The sequence below is a fragment of the Amblyomma maculatum genome, chromosome 6 (genome assembly GCF_055883805.1).
Source record: "Amblyomma maculatum isolate TAMU_Amacu chromosome 6, ASM5588380v1, whole genome shotgun sequence".
NCBI classification, from domain to species: Eukaryota; Metazoa; Arthropoda; class Arachnida; order Ixodida; family Ixodidae; genus Amblyomma; species Amblyomma maculatum.
This window is the reverse complement of record NC_139349.1, coordinates 92,946,766-92,973,425: the sequence shown is the minus strand read 5'-3', so window position 1 is coordinate 92,973,425 and position 26,660 is coordinate 92,946,766. Positions and strand designations below refer to the sequence as shown.

At 46.7% G+C, this 26,660-nt stretch overlaps 1 protein-coding gene across 1 annotated transcript; it reads right to left on the bottom strand.

Moving 5' to 3' along the window:
- Window positions 1-654: 654 nt before the first annotated feature.
- Window positions 655-1,903, bottom strand: LOC146186246 (uncharacterized). Its single transcript, XM_084608013.1, has one exon. It carries the CDS (start codon window positions 1,901-1,903, stop codon window positions 923-925), a length of 981 nt encoding a protein of 326 aa, XP_084464139.1. The 3' UTR covers window positions 655-922.
- Window positions 1,904-26,660: the final 24,757 nt, after the last annotated feature.

The window sequence follows — 26,660 nt, the reverse complement described above, 5'->3', positions numbered from 1 at the left end:
CTACCATTTGTTCTTCTACCATGTCCTATACGTGCCGATTGGCGAACGTTGGACTGTCTTTGACAAGTCTTCGTTGGACTCGTTTTGCGTCTCAGAAGGTACGAAATGCGTGCAATACACATTAACAGAATATTTATGCGTGTGTAAAATTTATAATATCTGAGCCGGTAGGGTCATAAACTCATCCCTAACTTGTCTCAGCTCGATCTGCGAGAGAAAAGACGTTTGCATTCAGAAGGCTGTCATTACATCCGTGATTTTCGTTTTTCTACAACCGACTTTATTGTTCAATCAAAAAGAAAATCAAAGCGGACGCTTCGCGACAACACTCCACATAAAATTTTGCGATAACTGAGCACATTATTGTCTATTTTGCCATCGCAAGGGACTGCAATTTGCTTTCCGCGCAACGTGACAAATTCGTGGTAGTAGGGAAACATTCACTACTAGCTTAAGTGCATTACACTGCTGAACAGCGCAATAGTTTATATTGCGACACACACTTAACACAAATACGCTTACTGTATTTATTTTAGCTCTGCTATTTCAATGTTAATGACTCAAGATATCACTCTTACAGCTTCCAGCAGCTACAAATTTGCGATAGACAAACCGTTACGTAACACAAACATCTCAAAGAAAAGTAGTGGAGACGCATTTTATTGTCCGAAACAAGATGATGCTAAAAATAGGCTTTTATTCGAAGCTTGCTTGTCAAAAGCAGCTAGTAGATACTAGGAATGCTGCGCAACTCTCGCACCGACGTCAGACAACCAGGCTAAAGTGTAGCCTCGACTGGAAATTCGTCATCACTAACAATGACCCTTGAGACTTTATTGTTACGTGCCGGTGTTGCAACAGGCAAATTAAAGCTGAAGTGGCGATGCCGATTCCTCGCTTCTAAGATCACATGGAGGACAGTCTACCAAATCCTCGGGGTGTCGGTGCAGCATATGGTTTCTCGGCTACACGTGGTTGTCTTGAGAAGGAGGCGGGCGGGTCTCTGGCAGAGGCCTGTGAGTGCAGCGGGCAGGCAAGCTCCTGAACAGGATGGAACCTCGGGCTCCGGAGTGGTCGTGATTGGGGCGCAGCAAGTGCTGCCCTGAGGGCACTTGTAGTCCGACGTGGGGTGGTCGCAGAACCAGGAAAGGAAGCTGAAAATGCAGTGTCCCTGACAAGGAATTTCCGGCTCTTCCGCAGTGCTGACGGCTTCATAAGCAGTCGACGAGGAGGAGTGTTGGGCGGTATCAAATGCCGAGCCCGCTGTCAGGCTTCCCGAAGAGGAGGAAGACAGATCTCCTTCAGCTGAAGTAGAACCTGTTACGTTTATATCATTGCTGGAATATGACACGAAAGTTTCGGTGGTAGCGTCACTGGCTAGGTTGTAAGGAGGGAGGAACTCAGAGGTGGCGTTGTTTGAAACCGAACGTTCAGTGGAATTTTGGCTCAGGTCGTCTAAAGGGGTGCCTGTGTTTTGCGGCGAAGCAGTGACCAGGGCCGAATATAGGTTGGCCTGTTTCGTGGCGTTTAACAATGCAGCTTTCTCCTTGAAAGCTTCGTACTCGGACGCGACAGCGGCCCTCAGGGCTTCGGACGCGATCACGGTCAGGATGTCCAAGTATACTTTTCTGAACTGCCGCCCACTCTCTTGACGCAGACCATGTACCTCCGGTGATTGTGCACCTCCGGGTTCCGTTGTCAGGTCGGGTACGCTGAAGCTGAAGCAACACAACTGACCGTCCTCCTGGCATCGAGAAGCTGTGGAGACGATGTCACAGAGCTGTGTTGCCTCGAAAGCGGCGATGCAGACTCCTTTGCAGAGATTCTCCTCCACTTGATCTATGGGAGAGAAGAAAAGCAAATGAGTTGGTCTGGGAGCAATGGCATTCTGCACTTGTAACATTTATTTACAGGTACTCACACACACCGAGGTGTCGTTTGCAACGATTCTTTTGATTTCTGTTCAACTGTCGACTCCATTAACCTCCTTTTTGTGACGTGGACCTATAGCTACGAACCAAAACAGAACTCTCTGATACCAACCTGGGGCACTTAGAAGAGAATGAACAAAATAATTAAAAAAGAAAGTAATGAACACGAATTAACATCACAAGCTACGACGAAAGAAGAATTGCTATGGTCAGACTTTAGAGCGTCAGCCCATGCTGGCTGGTTAATTGGTCTCCTGGTTGCTACTTGAACCAATAGCGAGACGTGTAGCACTCTCAAGACGTCATCAGCTGCGAGAAACGGCCATATAATGCGCGTCGGCTACACCCATAAACAGTACTCCTGTGCAATTACTCCTTTCTAAGGGTACGCAGTTCGGAAATGTACTTTTGCGAAGTCTATAGCATATGAGCCATCGGGTATGGTCTGAAGCTGTAATGCATTGCAACTCAATAGCGACTCCCCTTTGCGTGCAGTTTGAGATGTTCATATGTGCTCATTAAACCTCGCCGTACCAGAGCAACTTCCTAGGCACAGCATAAATATTTCCTCTTTTTTCGCCGAACGGAAAGACGTTGCACAGCGGTCGGCATTACGTCTGTTATAAGTCACACTGCTGTAAAGCGCCGTCTCTCGAGCAGCGCTTGCACAAGACAAGTTGCCTTTTAGGCAACGTGTGCTAGAAAGCGCACACGGCGTTAGGGGCCGAAAAAGCAAGGGAGCGCATAAGAGTGAAACAAATGAAATGTAGCAAGCACGTCTTCAAAAAAAAAAAAGAAATAATAATAATAATAATCTCATGGCACCAACACTATATCTGGGCACAAAAGATAGAAACGAAAATGGCATTTCTTCTGAACCTCGGCATTTATGCGAAGGGCATATTAGATGTCGCCCAAATGTACTCACTTCCTAATGCACTGTCCGTCCAGCAAACAGCGAACATCGAACAGAGCAAGAGACAGCCCCAACGGAGAAGCATGTTTACGATTCGTCGTCCTCGGTTACGCTGCACTGAAGCCCGACTGTCCGCCGATAGAGAACTTCTGCTTCCCTCCTTTTTTCGGGGCGCCCTGTGCGCGCTGCGAAAGGAAGAAGAGGCGGCCTCCTTTTCCTGCTTATCTTTTGTTGTTAATAAAAAGATATCGCTATCTCTAATGGAGGATGGCTCATGTCCGGGGGAAAATAGGGAGATTGCGTCCCCCCTCCTATGTGTTGCTCCGGCGAGTGCAACGGCGTCGTACTGCTGACGGCCAGCAAAAGGGCCCGCTCGTCCTTGTGGTGTGTACGTATATTCTATACAGGGTAGCGATGGAGTCGGTCCCGAATAGCGTATCCGATTGCCCGCACCCGCCGCGGTGTAGGTCTGCATTCATCTCACTCGCTGTATTTTCCATGTCGCCGCTTGTGCTGTTTTTCGGGTGCCGGCCGGCGCGAATGATTCGGTGAACCTCGCCGAAGGTTTCCTGTCTTGCTTTGCTGTACGGTCGCCCATCGACGCGCGCATCTGTGATCCAGATGAAGATGGCGGCTAGGCTTATTTTCCCAAAGCCTTCTGTTATGACCTTGTAGTCGGCGCAAGCCAAACGCAGTTTCCAGCGGACTTCCCTGCATATATCGCGCTGACCATCGAAAAGCAAGGGCACGTCGTATGAAATGACTGCGGACCATTGTTTACACGCTACTATGCTGTTGCCAATGTTGCTTGAGTGCTCAGTGCTGCGTTCATTGGGTTGCGAAGGGATGCAGAAACAGAAAGGTACAACTAAGCAGTAGGCAACAATTGAAAGAATACGATAGACTGTCTGAAGGAAGGCGGCCCGAAGACAAATTGCTCATGGTGTTTTTGGTTTCATGCCTCTAAAGATAGATTACTTATCCGTAGGCCGTCTGCGCTTTTTGGCATGTTATACAGCGCCGATAAGTGTCGCTTGGGCATGAAGCGGGTTGGTACTAATCAAAAGTTGGGTGATATCGGGGATCGCCTGTGTTTTATAGGTTTTCCTTCCGTTCGCGATTGTTCCACGGGCTGCGAGTAAAAGAGGGCCCCATAAAAAACTACCACTCTATTCTGGAGTCCTTGTCAGGTTCGTTCGGTCCAGATGTGACAAGTTCTCCACAGACCTTTGTTGAGAAAGGGCCCTTAACACGTATACGATCATCTATTGTTGCCTCTAAATGAGATTGGGAAAAGAAAAGAAATAATAAATGCTCCCAAGAGGGTGTTAGTACGTAAAGCAATTTCTCGCGGGAACTCTGAAATTTCGGCAGTCTGTTCCAGCTCATTTACAATACAAGGGGTGATTGGCTAAGTGCTTACTCCATTGAGTGTAGACTTCTTTCGTGTGAGAGTAACCCTTAGTTCTCTTAGAGCCCGCAGCTGGCGAAGAAAAACAAAAACAAACAAAAACACCACGAGGTACAGTTTCGTTGATTGCCTGTGTCCGGGAAAACGTCGTTAGGGGCTCGAAGGCTTCATCTTGAGTTTCCGGTTATGTAAGCTGTCGATTCGTACGAGGCTACGCAAGAGTTAGGGAAAAGGAACTTGTAAGAAGAAACGGAAGGCACGGGTTCATTAAACACTGGCAATGGGGCTGACTATTGCGGCACATTTGTTCGCTGATACGTTCACTACAACATAAAAAGAAGTAAAAAGGTACTCTTCAAGCGCAGTCGCAGCAAATAGCAAGAGTTGCGGGTTAGTGTAAATAAGTGCAGAGGTAAGCATGAAATATTAGAACCCGATAAGTTTTTTAGTGTCCACAGGTAACAGTATGGTGTAAGAATATGGCCAAGAGAAAATACGTGTTTAGAGGGAAAAAGGCGGCCTTCTTAATGGCGATTTAGCCATGATGGGGGTACTGGGAAATGCAAACTCTGTATCGGTTTAAACTCTATAAATGGCGGAACTTGCGAACGTGGAGGCATATGCACTTACAGTGGGGCCGCAAGTTTTATTGCAAGTGTCGAGCAGTACTGACAAAAATTATTGGAATATCGTTTCTATAATCACGAGGCCTATGAATTATTATGGGAGCTTCTGAATTGAACAGAGGTGAGGACATGTGCTCTTACTGTGCGCAAGCTGCTTTTCTTTGAAGCGTACATTCTTCAGTTTCTGATTATATCTATTGCGAGTGCTGAACATTTCACCAAGTAGAACACACAAGAACTCCGCTTTGTCGAAGGATTTTCAGAAGGCGGTTTTTAAACCGAACCCATGCCGGTGATGTGTGATGTTTGAATGATTGCAGGGTGAATGTTTTCCTCGTGAGCAGCTGCTAGAAGCTCTGCTGTTTGCGGGCGACGCTGTATACTTGAAAACTCTTCTTACTACATTTGAAGTAACTGCTTTGGAAGCATGGGCTGCTCCTGTCTCCGCCTGCTTGCTATAGCTTGTACACTATGGGGAGTATGCCTCCACGTCACAGTGGCGGACATTTTATCGCGCATCTAGCGCTGCGAAATGCTGCAAGCGTATCTAATCGCCTTATCATCACCTGCTCCGGCATGCCCTGCTGAAGCTGTGCCCTCCAACACAAAATGGGGCCATGACGTCACTTGAATACCTCATACACGCCAACTCACGGTTTCACGTCACCGCTGGTGTTATATTTTTATAGAGCGACTTCCTGGAGGGATCGATCTCTGGGGATGGAACTGCAAGCTGTACGAAGGTATATATTCTGTCAATATTTGTCGCATAGCTCGAAATCCAAGCGCTACCGCTCTGAGCATACGCTCGCACGGTCATGACATGCAATGCGAAACAACATTATGGCCCATAGAGTGGACTGTTCACTTTGCATTCTTTTTGTTCTCCTTTAATAGTGCGAGCAATTCAAGCGACACAATGCTTCTGCCATCTTCGAGCCTGAACCAAATGGAAGTCTGGAGCTCAGTGAACAGCGACGCTTTAGCCCACCATAAAGTTAGAAAAACAAATACGAAAACGTAAAAGTAAAAATGGTGTTTCATATTGGCACCCGGTAGGGATCTCTTGCATGACCTGTGAACTAGAATGACGTAGGTCAGAATGGCAGTGAATGCTCTGGGATTTCTTTCCATCAGTGTTATTATTATATATTTTTTTGTGCGGTTTCTACGTTCCTAATTCATGCACTTGCCACCTCACCTGATTTATCACTACTTTGCACGGCGCCGCGTTAAGCTAATGGCCTATAAGTGAAGCATCATGTATATAAGGCATATTTTTTGTTCGAAACAAGTTCTTGTGCATGTCATCACATAAACGAACAAGGAGACTCAATGTACTCACGGGCATTTCTTCTCACCGTGAACATACCTTAGCATGGAGGAGAAAGTTGGTTCATGTCTTGTGGCATTTAAACTGATTTTTCGAGAGCGCGAAGCCGAGTAGGCGAGAATAAGACTAACCAATCTTTCCATAGCATGATTTTCAGCGTAGACGTGCTCGTGTCTGAACTGGAAGTGAACTACTGCACAAGAAGTCGACGGCCACGGGAATGAGGAATGTATTCCGCTTTGCAACTAGATGTCGATTTCCTCGCTCGGCTTGTTGAACTTTGTTTTCAAACGACTCGAACATCTTCGCCTCTTATTGTGGTACCTTTCTAACTGTTGTTTTAGTTTAAGCATGTTGGACATGTTAGTAATGGTTCCTCTGTCCCCCCTCCCTACTCCACCGTTTTCAGAACTACAACTTTTTTTGACCACTTGGCTCCTTCGCCGTAATACCGTTTTGCAGAGCTCAGTAAATAATGAAAAGAAGGAAGAGTCTCAGTTAGTACATGACAGCTACAAGCTACCGGAAGACTTAATGCGGTAGCTACATCCACTAAGAACCAGTAACAAAACGTTTTGTTACATGCTATTTCTTTTCCTTTTTTTTTTTAGCTATAAACCATAGTTAATATTGAGAATTGTCAGCATAAAATCCTTTGAAAGGTCGCGGTGTAGCTCATTCTAGGGTATGTTAAATATGGCCACCATCGCGTGCACTCTCTGGATCGGTCCCGGCCGTACTGTGACATCTTTTGGCCGACATTGACGCAGTTTTTGTATTTCAATCCTTGCAAAAATCTGCTGTTGTAGCGAAAAGAAAAGAAAAAACTAAAAGAGAACTTTTGTTGCCAATAAACTGAGCGCTTCACTGCTCCGGCATCCATCGTAGCCACTATCAGCATCCTGAAGGTAGCGCCACTAATAATCATTATTCCACCGCTGGCTAACATGCCAAGCCCAATAATGTTCAGTACAAACTCTTGCGCGTATCATTGTAGCAACTGCTCAGTGACTAGGACATTGTTTCTAATGAAGCTCAAACCAAAAGCAGTTTTTGTTTGCTTAAGAATACATTTCTGGCGCAATTTTCGGCCCTTTATTTACTGTCAGCTTTTTACTCTGGTTCCAGCCAGGTCGAGCTATTCAGGAAGTGCACAAATCTTATGTAGCCAGAAGCAGAATTCATGGCGTAATTGGCAGTGCTATATGCGAAGATGCATCAAACAGATGCGCTTGAAGCACAAGATCAAGACAACAAGTGGCAGCCTAGCCTTATGGTAATGACACATCTCATATTACCAAGAAGCCAAAGCATCCCCACGCTCTTTGACTTCGGGAAGCGCAGTTTCCGGACCTCAAAGCAAATAGGGACCGGAAGGGAAGTTTCCGAGACTCCGCAATTGCAAAATTAAGGAGTACAAACTGCGTTCGCACGCTGAAACGAGTGGGCGGAAGACAAAAAAGCGGCTGTCATGACTAATTTCTAATTTTCTTCAGGGCTGTATACGCACACACTGAGGCCGCGCTTTCGTCAGTTTTCATGCTATAAATTGCTTGCGATGAAAGTGCGTCTATCACGCGTTTTTTTTAAGCAAGAAGAAAAAAAAAATCTGAATGCTCCCTCTTCCGGGTCGAAAAGCTTGAAAGTTGCTTTTTTTTTTTTTTTTTTTTGCTAGCATCATAAGGAGAGAGATAAGTGAAGAAAGCGAGAGCAAGGCCGATGAGATTGGTCTGCTTCCTGGATTTTGAAAGTTTGTCTGTTTAGTGCTGTTGTATAACATTTGGACGTTAACCGTACCGCTCGCGCAATTAAAAAATGCAATAAAGAGTAGAGAACAGCGCAGAGTGCAGCGAAGACAGTGAACGCTCACCCTGATAATGCGATTTGTTTAACACAAAAAATACTAAAAAAGTAGCGGCTGTTATGAGCGTGCCTAATGTTTGCTCATTTCGGAATTAGTCATTACCCATTACGTGCTGAGAGTCTGATAGAAAGAAACGACGAAGTGTGAACGATTGTTTAACGAATTGCAAGTGTGTGCGACAGCCTTTAAGAAAGTCGATCAAGCTGCGGAACAGAGAACATTAAATAGCGTTCGCCATTGCTTATGGGGGCCTCCGTAACGACCTTCATGGCAGACAACTGCCAGAATGTTAAGAAAATAAAGGCAAGCGAGACATATCGAAAAAAAAAGAAAAAGAAATGAAGTGAACGGGGGAAAAAGAAAGAAAAAAAAGAAAAAAACTGGTACTCGTTAGGCTTTGGACAACGCAGCCAGAAAAAAAGATATGTAGAGTTTAGCGCGATAAACAAGCACTAGATATTGAGTATGCAGAGCTTTTGTCAAACGTTAAGAGCGCAGGGAGTTCTATTCTAAGATACGCTGTGTAGCTTGTAAAGCGTTTCCAGTCTTCGAAATTTCCTAAAGGTAAATATTTTTTTGCCCCGCCCTCACTGACAAGAACTACGCAAATCCTAAGGGCCACTACCCTGTTTAAAAATAAATATCCTCGGCTCTAATCTAAAAGCGCATAGGCGAAAAACTGACCGACTGTCTGATTTGAAATGTGCCTTCATTCAGCGGTCGTATACAGGAGCTTTAATTCCGCCAGCTTGCCTGAGGCCGTGAAAAACTGCTCCTTTATTCCTTCATTACATGGCCACTGACTGACCGACCGACCGGCCGGTCGACCAACCGAACAACTGACAGACTGAACAACCTACCGACCGACCGACTGACTGACTGAAAGACCGACCGACTGACTAAACAACCAACCGACCGACCGACCGACCGACCGACCGACCGACCGACCGACCGACCGACCGACCGACCGACCGACCGACCGACCGACCGACCGACCGACCGACCGACCGACCGACCGACCGACCGACCGACCGACCGACCGACCGACCGACTGACTGACCCACTGAAAGGCCGGCTGACTGATTGACCAGCTGACTGACCGACCGACTGACAGACTGACCGACGTACTACAGACGTGGGTATGAATAGGTGGGTATAAGTTGCTAGGTGGGTGGATAGACAGGTGGATGGATGGATTGACCGAGTGTTTGACTGATGCATGGATGGATGGATGGATGGATGGATGGATGGATGGATGGATGGATGGATGGATGGATGGATGGATGGATGGATGGATGGATGGATGGATGGATGGATGGATGGATGGATGGATGGACGGACGGACGGACGGACGGATTGATAAATGCATGAACGAATGGACGGGTGGATGGGGTAAGTGAACAATTAATGAGGGTTTAACACCGCTTTAACTGATTAACACGCGCGAAAGCACTGTTTGGTGATTATTATTATTATTATTATTATTATTATTATTATTATTATTATTATTATTATTATTATTATTATTATTATTATTATTATTATTATTATTATTATTATTATTATTATTATTATTATTATTATTATTATTATTATTATGTTCGGAGGGGTTACCTTGTTAAGGACCGAGTAAACTACGAGGAAACGCACAGAATTATCATTTTTCCTGACGAGAACAGGAGATGGTTGGTTTCTGGGGAATAACATCCGAAAGCGACTCAGGCTCTGAGAGACGCTGTAGTGGAGGACTCCGGCAATTTCGAACATCTAGGGATCTTTTACCTGCACTGACATCGCACAGTACACTTGCGCCTTGCTTTTTGCCTCTAAGGAAAAGAGCCGTCGAGGCCGGGATTCTATCCCCCATCCTTGAGAGCAGTAGTCGAGCACCGTAACCACTGCACCACCCCGGCTTTTTTTTTTTTTCTTTATTAACTGCACCGCCCCGGCGGGGTATGAAAACAGGAGAAGAGCAGGAGCTGCTCGAGGGTTGGATGATGTTTCGCGCCAGCATGTCGGCAACTTAGTCTTCAATGATTTTGCCTTCTGATGATGAAACGTTATATGGACTTGGACGGACAATAATTAAGTCATCAGTCTCTATGTGTTGGGAAGTGGAACAAGTCTGGCCTAAATCTGAAGTACACACATCAAAAGAGTCTTTGTACTTCAAGGGGACTGAGCAAGTTCGCCGACTGTTCAGAAGTTAGGTCAGTGCTGATGGTTACCGCGAGTGCAGAGGAAAGGCTCAGAGAGAAGTAGCAGATGGTAGTGAAGCATAGGAAACAGTGGTGAGGGGAATATGGTCTCCGTGAAAATAAAAGCCAACACTTCTTCCTTTTGGTAATAATAAAGGCTTGGTACGATGTGTTCAACGCCGCGACAATCGCGCAACCAGGGTTGAAACAGGTGAGGAAAGAGGCGAGCGCCCTGCCGTAGCAGTTCCACCGCGGTGCTGGCATAACTCGTATATAATTTATGGTAACAATGATGAGCTCTTTACTGTCATGGCTTAAAACGTAGTCAAATGCAGCAAGCACAAGCATGGGGGAGGAGGCAGAATCGGGTTCGTGCTTAGTGTCCGCCATGTGAATGAGGCGGTCGCGACAGGAGATGAGGGCAAACGCCGACGATGAAACGTCCCTACCGAAGATGCTCATAGTCCCTACCCATAGTATGCTCATAGTCTCCCTTTGGACTCATCTGCTGTACCCCTGGAGCTTCGTTCCGGACTTCGCTTGCCTTCAGAACTCTTCAGTATGAGCGACGGCAATGGGTCCCGCGCACAGCCGGTATTTACACCTACTGCTGCGGCTACCCCGCACCACCACCACTTGTGAGCCACCGCTCGAATAAACGTCTTAATTCCAGGCCGTTGCTGGAACTCTGCTCGCGATCATCAGAACACCGGTGAACGATGGCGATGATGGGTTTGATACATATGAAGGAGGTGAAATTTCGTGCACCGCGCTCACAGCAGGTTTAGAACTGAGAGACTAGCACAGAGTTTAAAATTGGTTTTTGAAGAAAGGGAAGGTGCTGTATACTCGTCACACTTCTCAGAGGGCGCCTGAACTGTCTTTAAGACCTACTACTAACGGCATTAAGTTGGAGGTACATATGTCGTCGGTTAATATCCCTATCACAAACTAGCCTGCAGCTAGTCTAGCATATGGATGATAAATGGGATGTGAAATGACATTACAGCACCCTGAGCCCAACACAGAAATGTTTCGTCGCAATTCTGGTACGAAGTTTGGGTTATCTGTCGCCACTTCCCGCGGACACTTTCTACGGGCACGTTCCGCAGACACCTCCTGCGGATGCTACACGTGAGTCAAGTTAGGTTTTCCCTTAAAAATATAGGCGGGTGGCCGAACCCCAAAGAAAGTTCAGATTACCTTGGTGTAAAACATCAACGGCATCGTCGCGTGTTTCAGTGATTAAGACACTCGACTACTCTGTCCGAGGATGCGGGACCGAATACCGGCTGCACCGGCAGCTTTTCGGCGGAGGAGAAAAAGAAGGCGCCCATGTGCTTTGCGACCTCAGTGCACGTTAAAGAACCCCTGGAGGTCGAAATTTCTGGATTCCTCACCTATACGGTGTCTCGCATAGCCTGAGTCGACTCGGGTCATTAAACCCTATAAACCAAACTAAACCAAACCAAGCCTAAAACATTAGCATCTTGCTCCATGGAAGCCTGGTTTTGGGCTTAGAATACGATATAAAGAGGCTCCATCCAAGAAGTATTTTTGTATTTCAAGATAGGTTCTCACAGTGGAGAACACTTCAAACTTATGTAGCTTAGGCTGGATGAATAATTTCATTTCGAGCTGGGTTTTTTTTTTTTCGTATTTCCTACCTTTGAGGAATTTCTAGAAGGTAACAAAACTGAAATTGAATCTCTGAGGTTTCATCCAGCGAAGTCGCCATAGTGCTCCATAAGGCTCGCATAGACTTTACTTTTTAAATGCTTATATATGGCAGATTGACTTCCCTGTCCACTCGCCCTCCTTCCCCGCTTTGCTTCTTTTGCAGTATGCCTAACGACACTACAAAAGGAAAAAGAATAACATACACTACACAATACACATGAAAGAAATGGTAAGGATGACTTATTTGAATCGCTACTCGTCAAAATATGACCTAATTGTTATTTAGCTCTGGGGGGAGCGAGCTCTGCGCGCTTCCCTTTCAGAGAGAACAAATGAAATAAAACTTTCTTCTACGCTTCCGTCTTTAGGTGAGACATTTTTTCAGTGACCAGGTGAAAGAGAGAGAAAAGTGATGGAGAGCTACAACTGGTGAGACTTGGACAGCGATGTTACTGGTTTACGACGGCACACATTTAGGCAGCAGTCACTACGACCTCAGAACCGGAATTCGAATTGGACGTTACGCTGCATAAGCTTAACTGATTCACAACTGCGTTGGCACGCACAACAGCGAGTGTTCTTAGTGACCTAAAATAGCGAAGGAAATGGCGTAAACATCGATTTCGGTTTCCTTTACCCGATTTATATTTCGAGTCTAACCAGCGCACAAAGGACGTTATTTTCCCTTTGCCTGGGAGCTAACAGCTCGGACTCGTCAACACTTCAAGGCTTTTTACGCATAGTGGAAAGCTGAAGACCGGTTGTAGGCATTTAATTGGGGCATTGCTTGCGTCAGCTATACAATGTTCGTGAAACTCTGGTCTCTAGAAGCGACCGCAAAGTATCGAAATAACCACTCATTGCCACATGCCCCAAAAGAAAATATCTCCGGCGTTGGATCGCGCTACGTCTCTCTTTCTCTGCGTGCGTGCTTGTGTGTGAGTGAGTGTGTGTGTGTGTGCTTGCGCGCATGCGGACTGAGCTTTAGCCGCAATCTTCACTGGCGCAACACTGATGCGCTCAATGAAGTACCCGTATGCATAGTAAAAGCGCTCTCGCAGTAGCATCCCAATTAGTACAACGTCTACGTATCGTTACATGAATGTTCCCCCATCGCACATCGGGCTGTCAGACGCAACCCAGCTCTGGCGAACTTTTCTTTCTTACTTCAAGGAAGAAGAAGGACCAGGCCATTACTTCGCGGAGCCGACCTCGGGACGACCCTACCTCGAGGAAGAAGTCGACACCGGTCCCTCATACCTATCCCAACCTTCACCCCCACCCCCACCCATACCCTCACCCCCACCCTTAACCGCTCCCCCACCCCTACATACATGAAGCAACTTAGTTCTGCCGCAAGGTAAATGCCTACCGTAAGCAGAAAGAAAGACGTAATAAAAAAAAATGTTTCTGACTAGGCCAAAGATTCCCTAGAAGCAAACTTGACTGGGCTAAGTAGATCAACGTTTTGGTAATGTGTGAATGTAGACGATCCTCACTACTTTGCCCACAGAGACTACGTAGATAAACAGGCTCCACTTTTATCTTCGCTCTATTATGAAGCACGCAAGCACCTCCTTGACCATTGCGGTAGCGCACCTTCCCCCCGTCCCAGTCGGGTTATTTCAGTCGTTTGGTTTTCAAGAAAGTGCATCTCATTAAATCTGCAACCTCGGCGCTATCACGGGCGTCTCTCGAACGTCGTAGCGGCGTGAAGGGCAAACGTAGCACAAAGCTCCATGTGCGCGCGCGCTTAATTAATGAACTGATATCCATCGCGGCATACAGTATGCAGACGTGCGTGCGCTCTTCTATCCCCGCCTCCTCCTCTCTCCCTTCTCACTCCTCACTCCCTTGTGCCTCTTCTAAACCAAATTTCCCCACCATGCGTTGCTTCCTAGTTTCGCTGATCGTCAAGCCTGTAGGCTCTGAGCGTCAGCGTCGCGAAGCCAATAGCTTCGCGCACTTAAGAACCGCTTATGCAGCACGCATGGAGGAAAAAAAAAAGAGAGATGGAGAAAGAAAGCGTGGGCAAGTATGCTGCGTCAGCGGGAACCGATTCAATTTAACGGACGCTGCTAACTAAGCTTTCCGGCCAGCTGGCAACAGCCCGGTAACGTTTCCCTAGCCGTGGCTGGTGACAAAGCGCGGGAGTTCAGGAGGTAGGGAAGGAAAGAGCGGAAAGGACGGAATAGCAACAGCAAGCGCTGAGGGACGTAGTGGAAGAAGTGTGGAAATAGGGAAGGTGAGGGGGCTATGACTCGATACGGCGCGACGGCGGCTGTGTTGATAAAGGAGCAAGAAGGAAAAGAAAGCCAGGCCAGCAGCCGTGGCTGAACAGACGGGCCATCGCCAGGCATTACAGGTAAGCCCGCCCGCAGCAAGCGCGAGCTGTGTAGAGAGGCGCTTTTAATGGTCTGTTCTCGACTGCTTCCAGGGGCCGACGCGACGAAAAGTATACGGGCCCCGGGTCCGGGCACAAAAGGCGCGCCTTTCGTCGTCTCGTGGCCCTCTCAGCTTTTCATCCTTCTCTGTCCTTCACGCTTCTCGTTTTCGTTCCCTTTTCCTCCTTTTTTTTTTTTCTCCAGAGCGGAAACTTGTTTAATTTTGCAGGCCGCTTTACGGAGAATTTACGGCTGGCGAGGCAATAAAACTAGCCGCGCACGGCGGCGGTGGTATTGGTGGCGGGCGGCCCACCGTTTTGCCGAGTGAGTGGGAGCGCCACGCCACGTTCACGCGCTTTCTCGCGCCTTTGCTCGCATGCTGCTGGTGTTCTGCGGCAGTTCGAAGAATCGGTTCTTGATTTATGCGATAATACGCGTCTTGCGAATTCCGCGGTGTCCTCCGCCATAAGCGGCACAGCGCAAGCCTCTTGTCCTCGCTTATTCTCAGGCGATTTTTTGGTATAGTGGCCAGACCTGGCACTGTGTCTGGCCGACGGGGTCATTACTCCTTTTTTAAAAGTCCGGTTATTTACGCTCGCGCTCCCTTTTGCCTTTGCAAAGAAAACACACCCTGCCCCGCCATTATGTTCGGTCGTCCAAACTCTCAAGCCTTAATTTGATCGGAATAGGAGCTCGTTGTTTAGAGTCCGGGGTTCAGCGAAACCGTTTGGCTTTCACCTCTTCCGGGTCTTTTGTGGAAATGCAGACGTGGTTATCGGGTGAAAGACGACTGAATTGTCGAGGTATGAAGAAAACTCGGAAAATGAAAGTTATCTTTTGTAAGTAGAAACATGCCATTTCTGACGAACTCGCGAAGTAAGGCAAATATCCATTCAAGTGCTGAGATTGCGAAGAAATATATTCGTAAACACGTGCCATTTCTCAAGAAATTTGCTGCAGCTGTAATTTCATGCTCATAAGTGATGTTACTGATGGGCTCGTGTGTGATGGTTACTTTTGCATGGTTAACACGCTTATAGAAACGTTGAGTTCGCACGAAATTTGTACCTTTTAGTGAGATGTTTTGAATGAGCCTTTTGCAGACGTTTAACTTGAATCGGAGCCATTGACTGAAAGGCGCCTTTTGGGTGTCATTTTCATCGCTTGCTTCATGAGTTGAATCGGACTTTAAGGCATCGGCCTGGGCATTGCATATGGTATAGAAGCCTATAACGACAGAGAAAGTTAAAGGGGTGATGCAGGGAAGTTAACTATTAGGGTGGCAGATAAGAAAAAGAACGAGCGGTTCTCACTAAGGAATTGTTGCGAAATACGACCAATACGACCAACAATATTATATCACTCCCGCGTATATTCCATTTCTGTTAACATTGAATTTTTTACTGGCTGTTTTGTACGTACAGGGTCGCCCACATTTAAGGTGGAACATGCGAGCGTTCCGCCGCTCTATCCAGAGAGTCATTGCATCCGACCCAACTGCGCTTTGAAGCAAAATGACCACCCATGTGCAAACCCATGACAACTCATGTCCGTAGCTGCGCCACTTCGATTGCTGCCGTGTCGCATCCAGCATCGCGTTGATGAGAACAACCTCCTTCTTGCATGTTCCCATTGAAGTGAACGGTTTTAATGTCGGTTTCTTGTTAGCACCACTGACTGCTGGTCTTGCGTTAGCCCGCCTACTTTGTTTTCCTACAAAATGTTACCTCCCTCGTTCTTCAGTCCAAGCTCAGAAATAAAACAGCATCGAGGGTCGACTAGTAGTTTGTGATAGAAGCGACTATGCGTTTGCTAACTGTATTTTGCAAAGGAGAAATTTGATCCTCAGTACCAAAATCTCACGCAAGATGTCACCGCACGTTTTAGTTTCCCGTGGCACATGAAAAAAAAAAAAAATTATATGGTCACTGCCGCCGGCGTGAGCGACAAATCCTGAGATGCAATAGTTCGAGTACAGCGGTCTCTGAGTGGGCAGCCCTGGACGTGACGTAACGTCCCACATGATCTGCAGAGGCTCACGAAGCCTCCGCGGCGATTGAGACAGCCGTCGGCAGATGGTGCCGGCTGTGTGCGGATGTGACAATCTCTCCGTTGACATGGAACTAGAAAGCGGGTATCTAGTAAAGGCCGCACAGAGGCGCTCTGTACATACCGGATATCATGTCCCAGCTAAATATATACAAGGTTTTAAAAAATACTGTGAACGATAGCTCAGTGAAATCTGCGCTCTGTACATACCGGATATTATGTCCCAGCTAAATATAACCAAGGTTTTAAAAAATACTGTGAACGATAGCTCAGTGAAATCAATTATGAGCTGTTCATATGCTAATCTGCAGCATTTTTTCGCGCACTAAAGGTAATTAACTAGCGAAGGATAGTTAGCTATTTTTTTAAATTATTGGCTTGAGCGAAAAAGTGTGAATGCAAAAGTTGTAGATCTTCTCGAAAAACTATTTACTGCGTTGTTTCCCTCAAACTAGCGTCTGCGTAGTGATTTTTTTACCAGCCGAAAACGACGCCTGGAGCAATAAAAATTTTTTCCTCGTTACTGCGGCGTCATTTTAAAGCCCTGAGATACGCCCGAGACAACAAAATCGGCTTTTCTGGTCCACGCTCTCTAAGAAGAAGCTGGCTGCGTGCACTTGGCGAAAGATTTAAAATAACAGCTTGTCATGTGACAGCATCTTTTGAAGGCCTCTAACTAGGGCAATGTAAGTCGTAGCGTGATGGAAACAACGTAGTCAGCCGTTTTTCAAGGATAGCTTCAACATTTGCATGGACACGTTTTCTCGCAAGGTAATCATTAAAATATAGGTAATTAGCTTGTTACTAATGAATTAACTTTGGTGAACGAATATATACGGCAGTCACCTATGCTAACATAGGTGACTCTGAACAGCTCTGAATTGGTTACACTGGGCACGGGCCCACCGCACTTTTTAAAATATTTGCTACATTTAACTGCGACAATATATATATATATATATATATATATATATATATATATATATATATATATATATATATATATATATATATATATATATATATATATATATATATATATATATATTGCCACCTAGTTTACTAGCTGGCAGAGAAAAAAGAAAGAACTCGCGCAGTTGGGAGCTACGAGCGCTGACCACAAGGCTGACTCTGTCAACTGAGCTGTGTCTATTTTAGATATTTGTGACATATTTGGTGGTGGTTTGCAGGGTAGCGGCTCAGTACTTACGTCCCGAACTCCTTCTGTCGACCTGAACTCTACCTCTGCTCTTGTTGAGACGCCAATCCATCGTGCTGCCGAAGGAACCTCGGCCTGCCACAAGAACATGAACCTTTGGAATCAATATCAGGGCCTGCCCTCCGAGCAGCCATGCAAGGTGCGGCGCTGCCGCTACCACAGCCGGCCGCTGCAGCTGCCCCTCAACATTCTGCGCAAGGTAAGTACTCTACTTTATACCTTGCACACACCGCGGGTGCTGAAGTCATTCTAAACTGGAGGAACACGTAGAAGACTGGCTCTCCCAGTTCGAGCGAGTCTCTGCTCTTAACCACTGGGATGACATCGCTAAGCTTAGACACGTCTTCTTCTGCCTCGAAGACGGCGCTCGCATGTGGTATGAGAACCGCGAAGCGATTTTATCTTCCTGGTGCGAGTTTCGTCATCGAATTCACAAGGACTGAATTAGTCCAAATCGCCGAGAACGAGCTGAGTGGGCGATCCAGTCTCGTTTGCAGATGCCAAATGAAACCGTCACAATGTCTGTTGAAGATATGACGCGAGTGTTCTGTCGTGCCGATCCAGCCATGTCGGAGGACAAGAAACTGCGCCACTTAATGCGCGGCGTAAAAGAACAGCTGTTTGCTGGCCTTGTGCGCAGTCCTCCGGCTACAGTGGCCGATATCCTGTCAGAGGCATCGACAATGGAGAAAGGCATTTAGCAGCGGGCCAACGCTTACATAGACCATATTTCGCTGCATTCCCGATTGGGTCGCTTCCGACTTATAGAGTCACCGGTGAATTGTTCCGCGAACTCATTCGCTCTGTGGTGCGAGACGAACTGCAAAAGCTTTGCTGTCTGCTTCAACCGCAGGGTGCTTTTATTGCTGATATCGTTTGCGACGAGGTACGTCAAGCTATCAGGCCTCAGTCACTGGGTGATGACCTGCAGCCTTACCCAGTAGAGTGCAGATTTCCAACATAAGCGGATATTTGACACATTCTGCCCTATCATCAGCGCCTTTTGTCGCTGTACGACAAGCGCCAACGCCGCCTTTGTCTACTGTACCAGCTCCTGCATTGAGTTCTCCTGCATCTCAAGATCCTCTGCCATGCGTGCAGCTGGGCCAGTACACTCCGAGTCAACGACCGCCTCGGCGAAGATCAGACATCTGGCGTGCTCCCGATCGAAGGCCCCTCTGTTATTAATGCCGCGAGCCTGGCCATCTCTTTCGACAGTGCTCCTATCGTGAACTAGGCCTGCAGGGTTTTGCCTCTACCGAGCGAAGACTACCATACGGACAACGAACCAGGAAAATCGAAGAGTATGTCGCTGAACACCGTCTATATTCTCAGCGATGGCTGTCACGATATCCTTCTCCTCGCCGCCTCTCCGAATCATCCCAGACTTTCTCACGTGGGGCACCTGGACGATCCCCTAGTCCCCGCCAGGGAAACTAAAGACGGTGACCTCCGGGGCGGGGTCGCTAGACATCATTGCGATGAAGACCCCCCGGTGACGCGGATGTCAACTGACACGGGCCCTATGAAAACGACGACAACGCCGGAAATGCATAACCGCCCGTCACTTGACATACCTGTAGTTTTGGATGGACACAAGTTAAGTGCATTAGTGGACACCGGAGCGGACTTGTGTATTCTAAGCGGCAAACTGGCCAAGCTTCTTTGAAAAGTTATTACTGCATGGTCCGACACACCGATTGGCACCGCTGGTGGACACGTAGCACCCCTACGTAGTCCACGTAGTGCACGGTTTGGGTGCTAATTCACGACACAACGTTTATTGCTAGGTTCCTTGTGCTTCAGCAGTGTTCGCGCGACTTGATACTTGGTGTGGATTTTCTGCGGGAGAATGGAGCTGTTATTGACCTTAGGCAACGCACCATCACGTTTTCAACCGAGAACGCGGATCGTGACTCGGCCATTCAAGAGTCTTGTTCGGCGCCTAGAATTTCCGCGCACAGTGTTACGATTCCCCCCTGTGCCAGTATTTTTGTGCGTGTCGCCTGCGAACGTCCACGTGATGGGACAGTGCTCGCCGAGGGCAATCATTCACTGTAGTTTACGCACGGTATCAGTGCAGTCCGAAGCCTCATCCACCTTAGTCAAGGACAGTCAGCGGTCCTACTCACTAGCTTTTCGAATGAACACCGGCACCTATTTCAATCTACTGCTCCTTGAGCCTGCTCTGCATCTGACACCGTGAGGCCTCCTCCCGGTCCCCTCGATTGCATCGATATTATTTCGGAGCTCTCCGCAGATCAGTATCGTAATTTAAGAGCCCTGCTGCAAGAGTATGCACGTTGCTTTGCATCCTCATCCAAGGTGCGTCAAACGACCGTTACCAAACACCGTATTATTACGTCCGGTGATGCCCGACTCATCCGGCAGCAACCTTATCGCATCTCCTCCAAGGAACGCGAGTCTATCCAAACACAAGTCAAGGAGATGCTTACGGATGGTGTCATTCAACCATCTCACAACCCATGGTCGTCGCCTGTCGTCCTAATGAAGAAAAAAGTCCGAACTCTACGGTTTTGTGTTAATTGTCGTAAGTTGAAAAGTGCCACAAAAAACATGTCTACCCACTGCATCGCATCGACGACTCCCTCGACAGACTTCGCCGGGCTCAGTATTTTTCATCCTTCGACTTGAAAAGCGGCTACTGGCAGATAGAAGTTGACGAACGGGACTGTGAGAAGACGGCATTTGTTACCCCTGATGTACTTTATGAGATTAAAGTACTGCCTTTTGGCCTATGTTCAGCCCCGGCGACTTTTCAGCGAATGATGGACTCGGTTCTCGCTGGCCTTAAATGGCTGATTTGCTTAGTTTACTTGGATGACGTCGTTGTGTTCTCCAAAACGTTTGAACAGCACCTTGGACGTCTGAGTATTCTGGATGCCCTTAGGTTGGCTAATTTGACACTCGAGACTGAGAAATGTCACTTAGATTAAACAAAGTTTAAATTTTTTGTCCATGTGGTTTGTGCAGACGGCGTCGAGCCCCGGTCCCGATGAAATTGTCGCAACAGCGAAATTCATAGCGAAATTCCCTGTTCCCACGAACAAGAAAAGATTAAAAAGTTTCCTGGGTTTCTGCGCCTACCACTGCCGCTTCATACCAGACTTCTCCACGATTGCTGTTCTGCTGACACGCCTGAAACATGACACACCATTTGTCTGGTTTTCCTAGCAACAAGAAGCTTTCGAAGAGTTGCACGGACGGCTACAAACACTTCCTATACTTGCGCACTTCGACGAGACAGCTGACACCGAGGTACACACTGATGCCAGCGGCGCTGGACTCGGAGCTGTACTAGTCCAACATCAGGCTGTCATCAAAAGAGTGATCGCGCACGTGAGCCGCTCTCCTTCTTGTGCTGAGCGGGATTATTCTACATAGGAAAACGAGTGTCTGGCTGTTGTGTGGGCCACTGTGAAGTTGCGGCCGTACCTATACGGTCACCATTTCAAGGTGATAACCGATCACCATTCCCTGTGCTAGCTGGCGAGTCTTCGAGATCCATCTGGCCGTCTTTCCCGGTGGAGTCTGCGGATACAGAAATTCGATTACACAATTGCCTATAAATCTGGGAGAAAACACGAAGACGCCGTCACGTTGTCACGTACTCCTATAGAGAAAGGTGATGACGGGATGGATGGGGATACAGACGAAAGTCGTTTCTTTCGTGTGGTCAGTGACACACGATTGATGGCACGGCAGCGAGCAGACGACAAACTCCGACCCATTATTGACCACCTGGAGGGTTGTATTGCTGACGTGCCCCATTATCTTTCCAGATCTCTCTCTTCGTTTTATTTGCGCAACGGTGTGCTGTTGAAACGTAACTCAAGTGCCGGACCTCGGCCCTATCTCCTCGTTGTTCCTTCAGATCTGCGTGATGATATCTTTCTCACTTGTCACGATGAACCAGCCTCCGAACATTTAGGCTTCACCTGCATGCTTGCTCGAGTTCGTCAAGCCTACTACTGGCCAAAACTTGATGCCTTTGTTCACCAGTACTTCAAGGGCTGCCGCCAGTGCCAACGCCGTAAGTCACCACCGCTCAAGCCTGCAGGTTTGCTGCAGCAAATTACACCACCTGCTACTCCCTTCAACCAAGTCGGTATCAATCTTATGGGCCCCCTTCCCTAGGTCTGCAGCCGGTAACAAATGGGTGATAGTTGCAACCGACTATTTGACGACGTATGCGGAAACAAAGGCGGTGTAACGGGGCACTTCTTCCGAGTTCGGCAATTTTTTCATGCACCAAATCGTCTTGAGGTATGGTGCCATAGGACCATCGCCGGTATGATCTCTATGCATGTGGACGCGAAACACAAGAACTGGGATGACATCCTTCCTTATGTGACATGCGCTTATAACATCTCCATGCAAGAAACGACTCGGAGGTATGGTGCCATAGGACCATCGCCGGTATGATCTCTATGCATGTGGACGCGAAACACAAGAACTGGGATGACATCCTTCCTTATGTGACATGCGCTTATAACATCGCCATGCAAGAAACGACTCGGTTCACTCAGTTTCGTCTCATCTACAGAAGAGATGTCCGGACGGGGTTGGACGCCGTGACACCATGCACTTCTGAAGACAAGCCATCAGTGCTGGAAGCTGAGCTATTCTCTCAACGCGCTGAGGAAGCGCGCCAACTTGCACTCCTCAACATTCAAAATCAGCAGTCTGTGGACGCGCGCCGGTACAAGCTGCGACACCGGCACGTCAGTTATGCACCTGGGGAACAAGTTTTGGTTTGGACCCCAGTTAGATGCCCCGGACTGTCGGAAAAATTGATGCGCCGTTACTTCGGTACCTACAGAATACTGCGCCGTGTAACGGACGTCACGCATAATGTGGTTCCCGATGGTATTACCCAACCTAGCCGTCGCCAACTTCGCTCCGATGTTGTGCACATCACCTGACTGAAACGCTACTATACCCAGTGATGTGTGCTGCATTGTCGCGGCTATGTGGCGATGTGTGATGCCGTGGTGTGACTCCGTGCGTTGATTACCATGTACTACCACACCTCACGCTTCCGTGACTTTGGTCTTTTTGGAGGGGAGGGGATAATGCGACCTGGTTCACCAGCTGAAGAAAGAGCTCGCGCAGTTGGAAGCTACGAGTGTTGATCACAGGGCCGTCTCTGTCAACTGAGCTGTGCTATTTTAGATATTTGTGACGGTATAAATATATATATATATATATATATATATATATATATATATATATATATATATATATATATATATATATATATATATATATATTGTGTGTTTGTGTGTGTGCGCGTGTGCGCGTGTGCGTGTGTGCGTGTGTGTGTGCGTGTGTGCGCGTGTGTGTGCGTGTGCGTGTGCGTGTGTGTGTGTGTGTGTGTGTGGTATATCGAATGACTGTAGCGAAAGAATGAACAGTGTCCTTGTCTGCTTGAGCAAGCAGAACCGCTGACGGCCGCAATTAACTATATCGCATTTTCCCACGTGTTACATATAACTGCACCCAGTAATATCTATCCACAAAACTTGCCCTGGCTGAAGTTTTTTGCCTTTTTTTTTTCTAGAACACATCTCACTGGTTTTCTACGGCGGTCATATTTACTCGCTTTGAGCTCAGGGCAAACTTCAGAAGAATAATTTTGATACGCGTTCGAAGCATTACACTATTTATATTAACAAGTTCATGATTGGCTTGCAATACTCTGCATCTGCTCCTTAATCACTTTCAGAATCACAGAAATTTGGCTTTCAAAGCTAGCTTTAATTGCACAGTGCTAGCGCAGAAAAAGAAATAGCTCTTAAAAAGCAAATTTTTGCTAGACAGCGGTACTTTCGACCACTCTCTCCGATCCACATTGGTATAGCAGTATCTTACATTATCCAACAGTTGCCTCATTTTGAAGGTTGCCCACAGAGCTTATCTTGTATAAAGAGAGCAAATGTGGCTTATTAGAGAGCGTTATCGAACGGAGGAAGAACGCCCTATGCCCGAACATATGCCGATAAAACTGTAAACGACGAATGATGCTTGTTTTCTCCAAGCCGGCACAGGGCGTACAAAGTTTGGGCTACTAAGTAGGGTTCACATCCTCGATTTTGAAGAAGTGTTAACAACATGAAGAAAAGATGGGAAGAAAAAGGTAAACTCCGCCACTTGCCTTCTCCTCTGCTGTATTGGTTTTTCGCCGCTTCTTTCTCAATTCATAGAATCTATTGTGTCTAAAAACTAAAAAGAGGCTGTGCAGAAAGTGGATCCCAAAATTTAATTCCGGTTAGCAAAACGCGCCCAATCACTACGTACGTTTTCCGATGCAATATTATGGCTAGAAGGAAGTGGACACAGAAATGGTATTCGACGCACGACGGCATAACAGTTTTTTGTTATTAAAAGGTTCTCTATTTCTCCCAGCGAACGCCGGTGGAAGAAGATAGTGAAGGCTGGCCCACTTAGCACGACATCTACGACATTATGATCAGTATGATAGATTACGCTTAGAACGCTGCAGAGCGTCAATTATTATTTTTTTTCTTTTTTGGAAATTCATATAAAAGAAAAAGCATAACTGGGATCGTTCACCTTGGCGAGAACCGTAAGTTCCAAAATGAGAAGCATACTTACCATATCTGACGCAGAGCTTCGCTCGATGAAAAAAAAATCTCTCCATACCGTACATGGAAGCTTCCATCATGCTGCTTAACCGGCTGGTGAGGAGAAAGGATAAATAGTGTCAAGCCTAGAGAGCTGACAGTAGAATATTCGGGGGCAGAACTTTGTCCAGGCAATCGCTACAAAGCAAAAAGGCGACGAGAAACACACAGAAAATGAGACAAGAAGGGAAACAGCCAGATTAAGCCATTTACTCGTATAATGAACGTCCCCGCAAATGAACGCACTCTCTTAATTTGGCAGCTAAGATATGCAATTATAATTACTCCCGGTAATGAACTCACCATCCTTTTTTTTGTTTTTCGGTGCATAACCCTTCTTATCATGACATTGAATTCTATACCAGGCAGCCTTTTCGGAGAGCCTAAAGAACTGCGCCACAGTGGAAAGAGCTATCGGTTCAATGTACAGATTAATGTGAACCTTAACTAACCGGGAGAAGACCAATCAATAAAGTCCGATGGCGGATCCGCGAACCAAACATTTGGAGTTTCTGAACCTTCGCCTTTAAGGTTACAACGCGGCAAAGTAAAATAGATCCAGTCCGCTGCTCTCCATGCCTATCTTTTCCGCGTGCACGCACATTTGAACGTACGCAAATTACTAGCTTTATTGTTAAACCCTAAATTTGTGATATCTGACAAATGCTCATATGGTATACAGTCCTAAGCTGCCACATTATGTTAAGGGCCAACTGACGTGAATGTAAAGCACGTCTTTAACCAAGTCGTAAAAGAACAGGCCTGCGTTGCTTAGGGGCACCGCGTCTAACATGGGATCCGAGCGTTTGGAGTTCTTTTTGTAACGAAACCTACATTGGCCACGAACGAGTAGTTGCGCGTGGCGGGAAGCGCAGAGCTATCCCTTGGCAACCATACCGCTTCTTAATTCTCCTTTTCTAGCATGAGGATGACAGTAGTGATGATGATGATGATAGGCTAGTCAGCGGTGCAATTCGGGCGAGCGCGTACTCAGCACTGGACATGATTAGATTGGACTAGACTGGACTGGTTTGGATTGAATTGGACAGGATTGGTTGGATTCTATTTCACTAGAATAGATTGTACTTGATTGTACTGGATTTGATTAGACTGGATTGGTTTGAATTGGATTAGATTAGACTGCATTGGATTGGATTAGATTGAATTGGAGATGAGTAGGCTGCCCAGCTCCAGGCACACATGCTTTCGCTACGTATATCCTGGCCTAGCAGAGCTAAGCCACGGCCAATTTTTTTGGTGTCATCTTTCCATCTGACAGCGGAGAGTTGGCGGCCAACTTGTCCATGCCATGTATTTTTGTGATATTGACTGATCCACCCAACAATCAATGGCTGGCCATGTCACCTGTCAGTGATTTTTCATTCTCAAAGCGGACAACGATAGATTTTCTGAAAAACGATGCCGCGTTAGTATAGGATCCATAAGTGGCCACTGTTTGGTAACTGCTAAATTTTTCATAATAATTGTAGAAGCATGTTCCAACTGCGGCTTCAGCTTGAAAACTGGCAGTTGTGCTAGACAATGAAGCGTAGTTGTGCTCACTTTGGACATCATTACAGGCCTGTATACGAATTACACAGGTAGGTCTAAAATCAAAGTTATCGACTAAGTCCTCGAGGAGAAAAAAATAAAACCATACTAGGTACGTTTCGTTTTTTTTTCTTCTTTTTCTGAAGACGCAACCTTTCTAGATGCATTACTCGTTTCATCCCCCTTTACTTTCTGCGTCGTTTTTATCGCTTCAACATTTTTCTACATATTCGTTTTACTCAGAGCAGTGAATACTAGTTCAGGAAAGTAAACTGCTGGCTAGTTTGTTCATACTGCATAAAAAGAAAACCGGCGAAAACAGACGGAGGACGAGAGCGAAGAAGGCACACACTAGCAATGTGTAGTGAATGCCTCCCGATAGTTGTAAGATAATTTAGATAAAGCGAGTTGCGATTAATACACGAGTAAATGCTGTATAGACAGCTGTAAAAGGGGGCAGCTGTTATAAAATTCTGGTGGTTTTGACAGCTCTTCAGATGAAAAGCAATCCACCTGCGCTATAGCGTCACTGAAGGACAAGCGAGGTTTTCGCCTTCAAAATGAATAAAAACAGCCTCAAATCTCTTACGACCAACTACGCCGTCTAGCCTCGTACTTTTGCTTGTGAGGCGAGTTCGGGAATAATGTTTGTAAAAAAATTATTAAAAGCAGGCTCAATGTAATTAGGCCAGTTAGCCGGCATATTGACAATTTGATGTGTTTAAATGCTGAACTAAGTGACTTAATGTAGTGGATGTGAGAGAGGCTACCTGCAGAAACCCATATCTTTAATACCGACTCAACTCAAGTATTACTTGCCTTGCACCTTC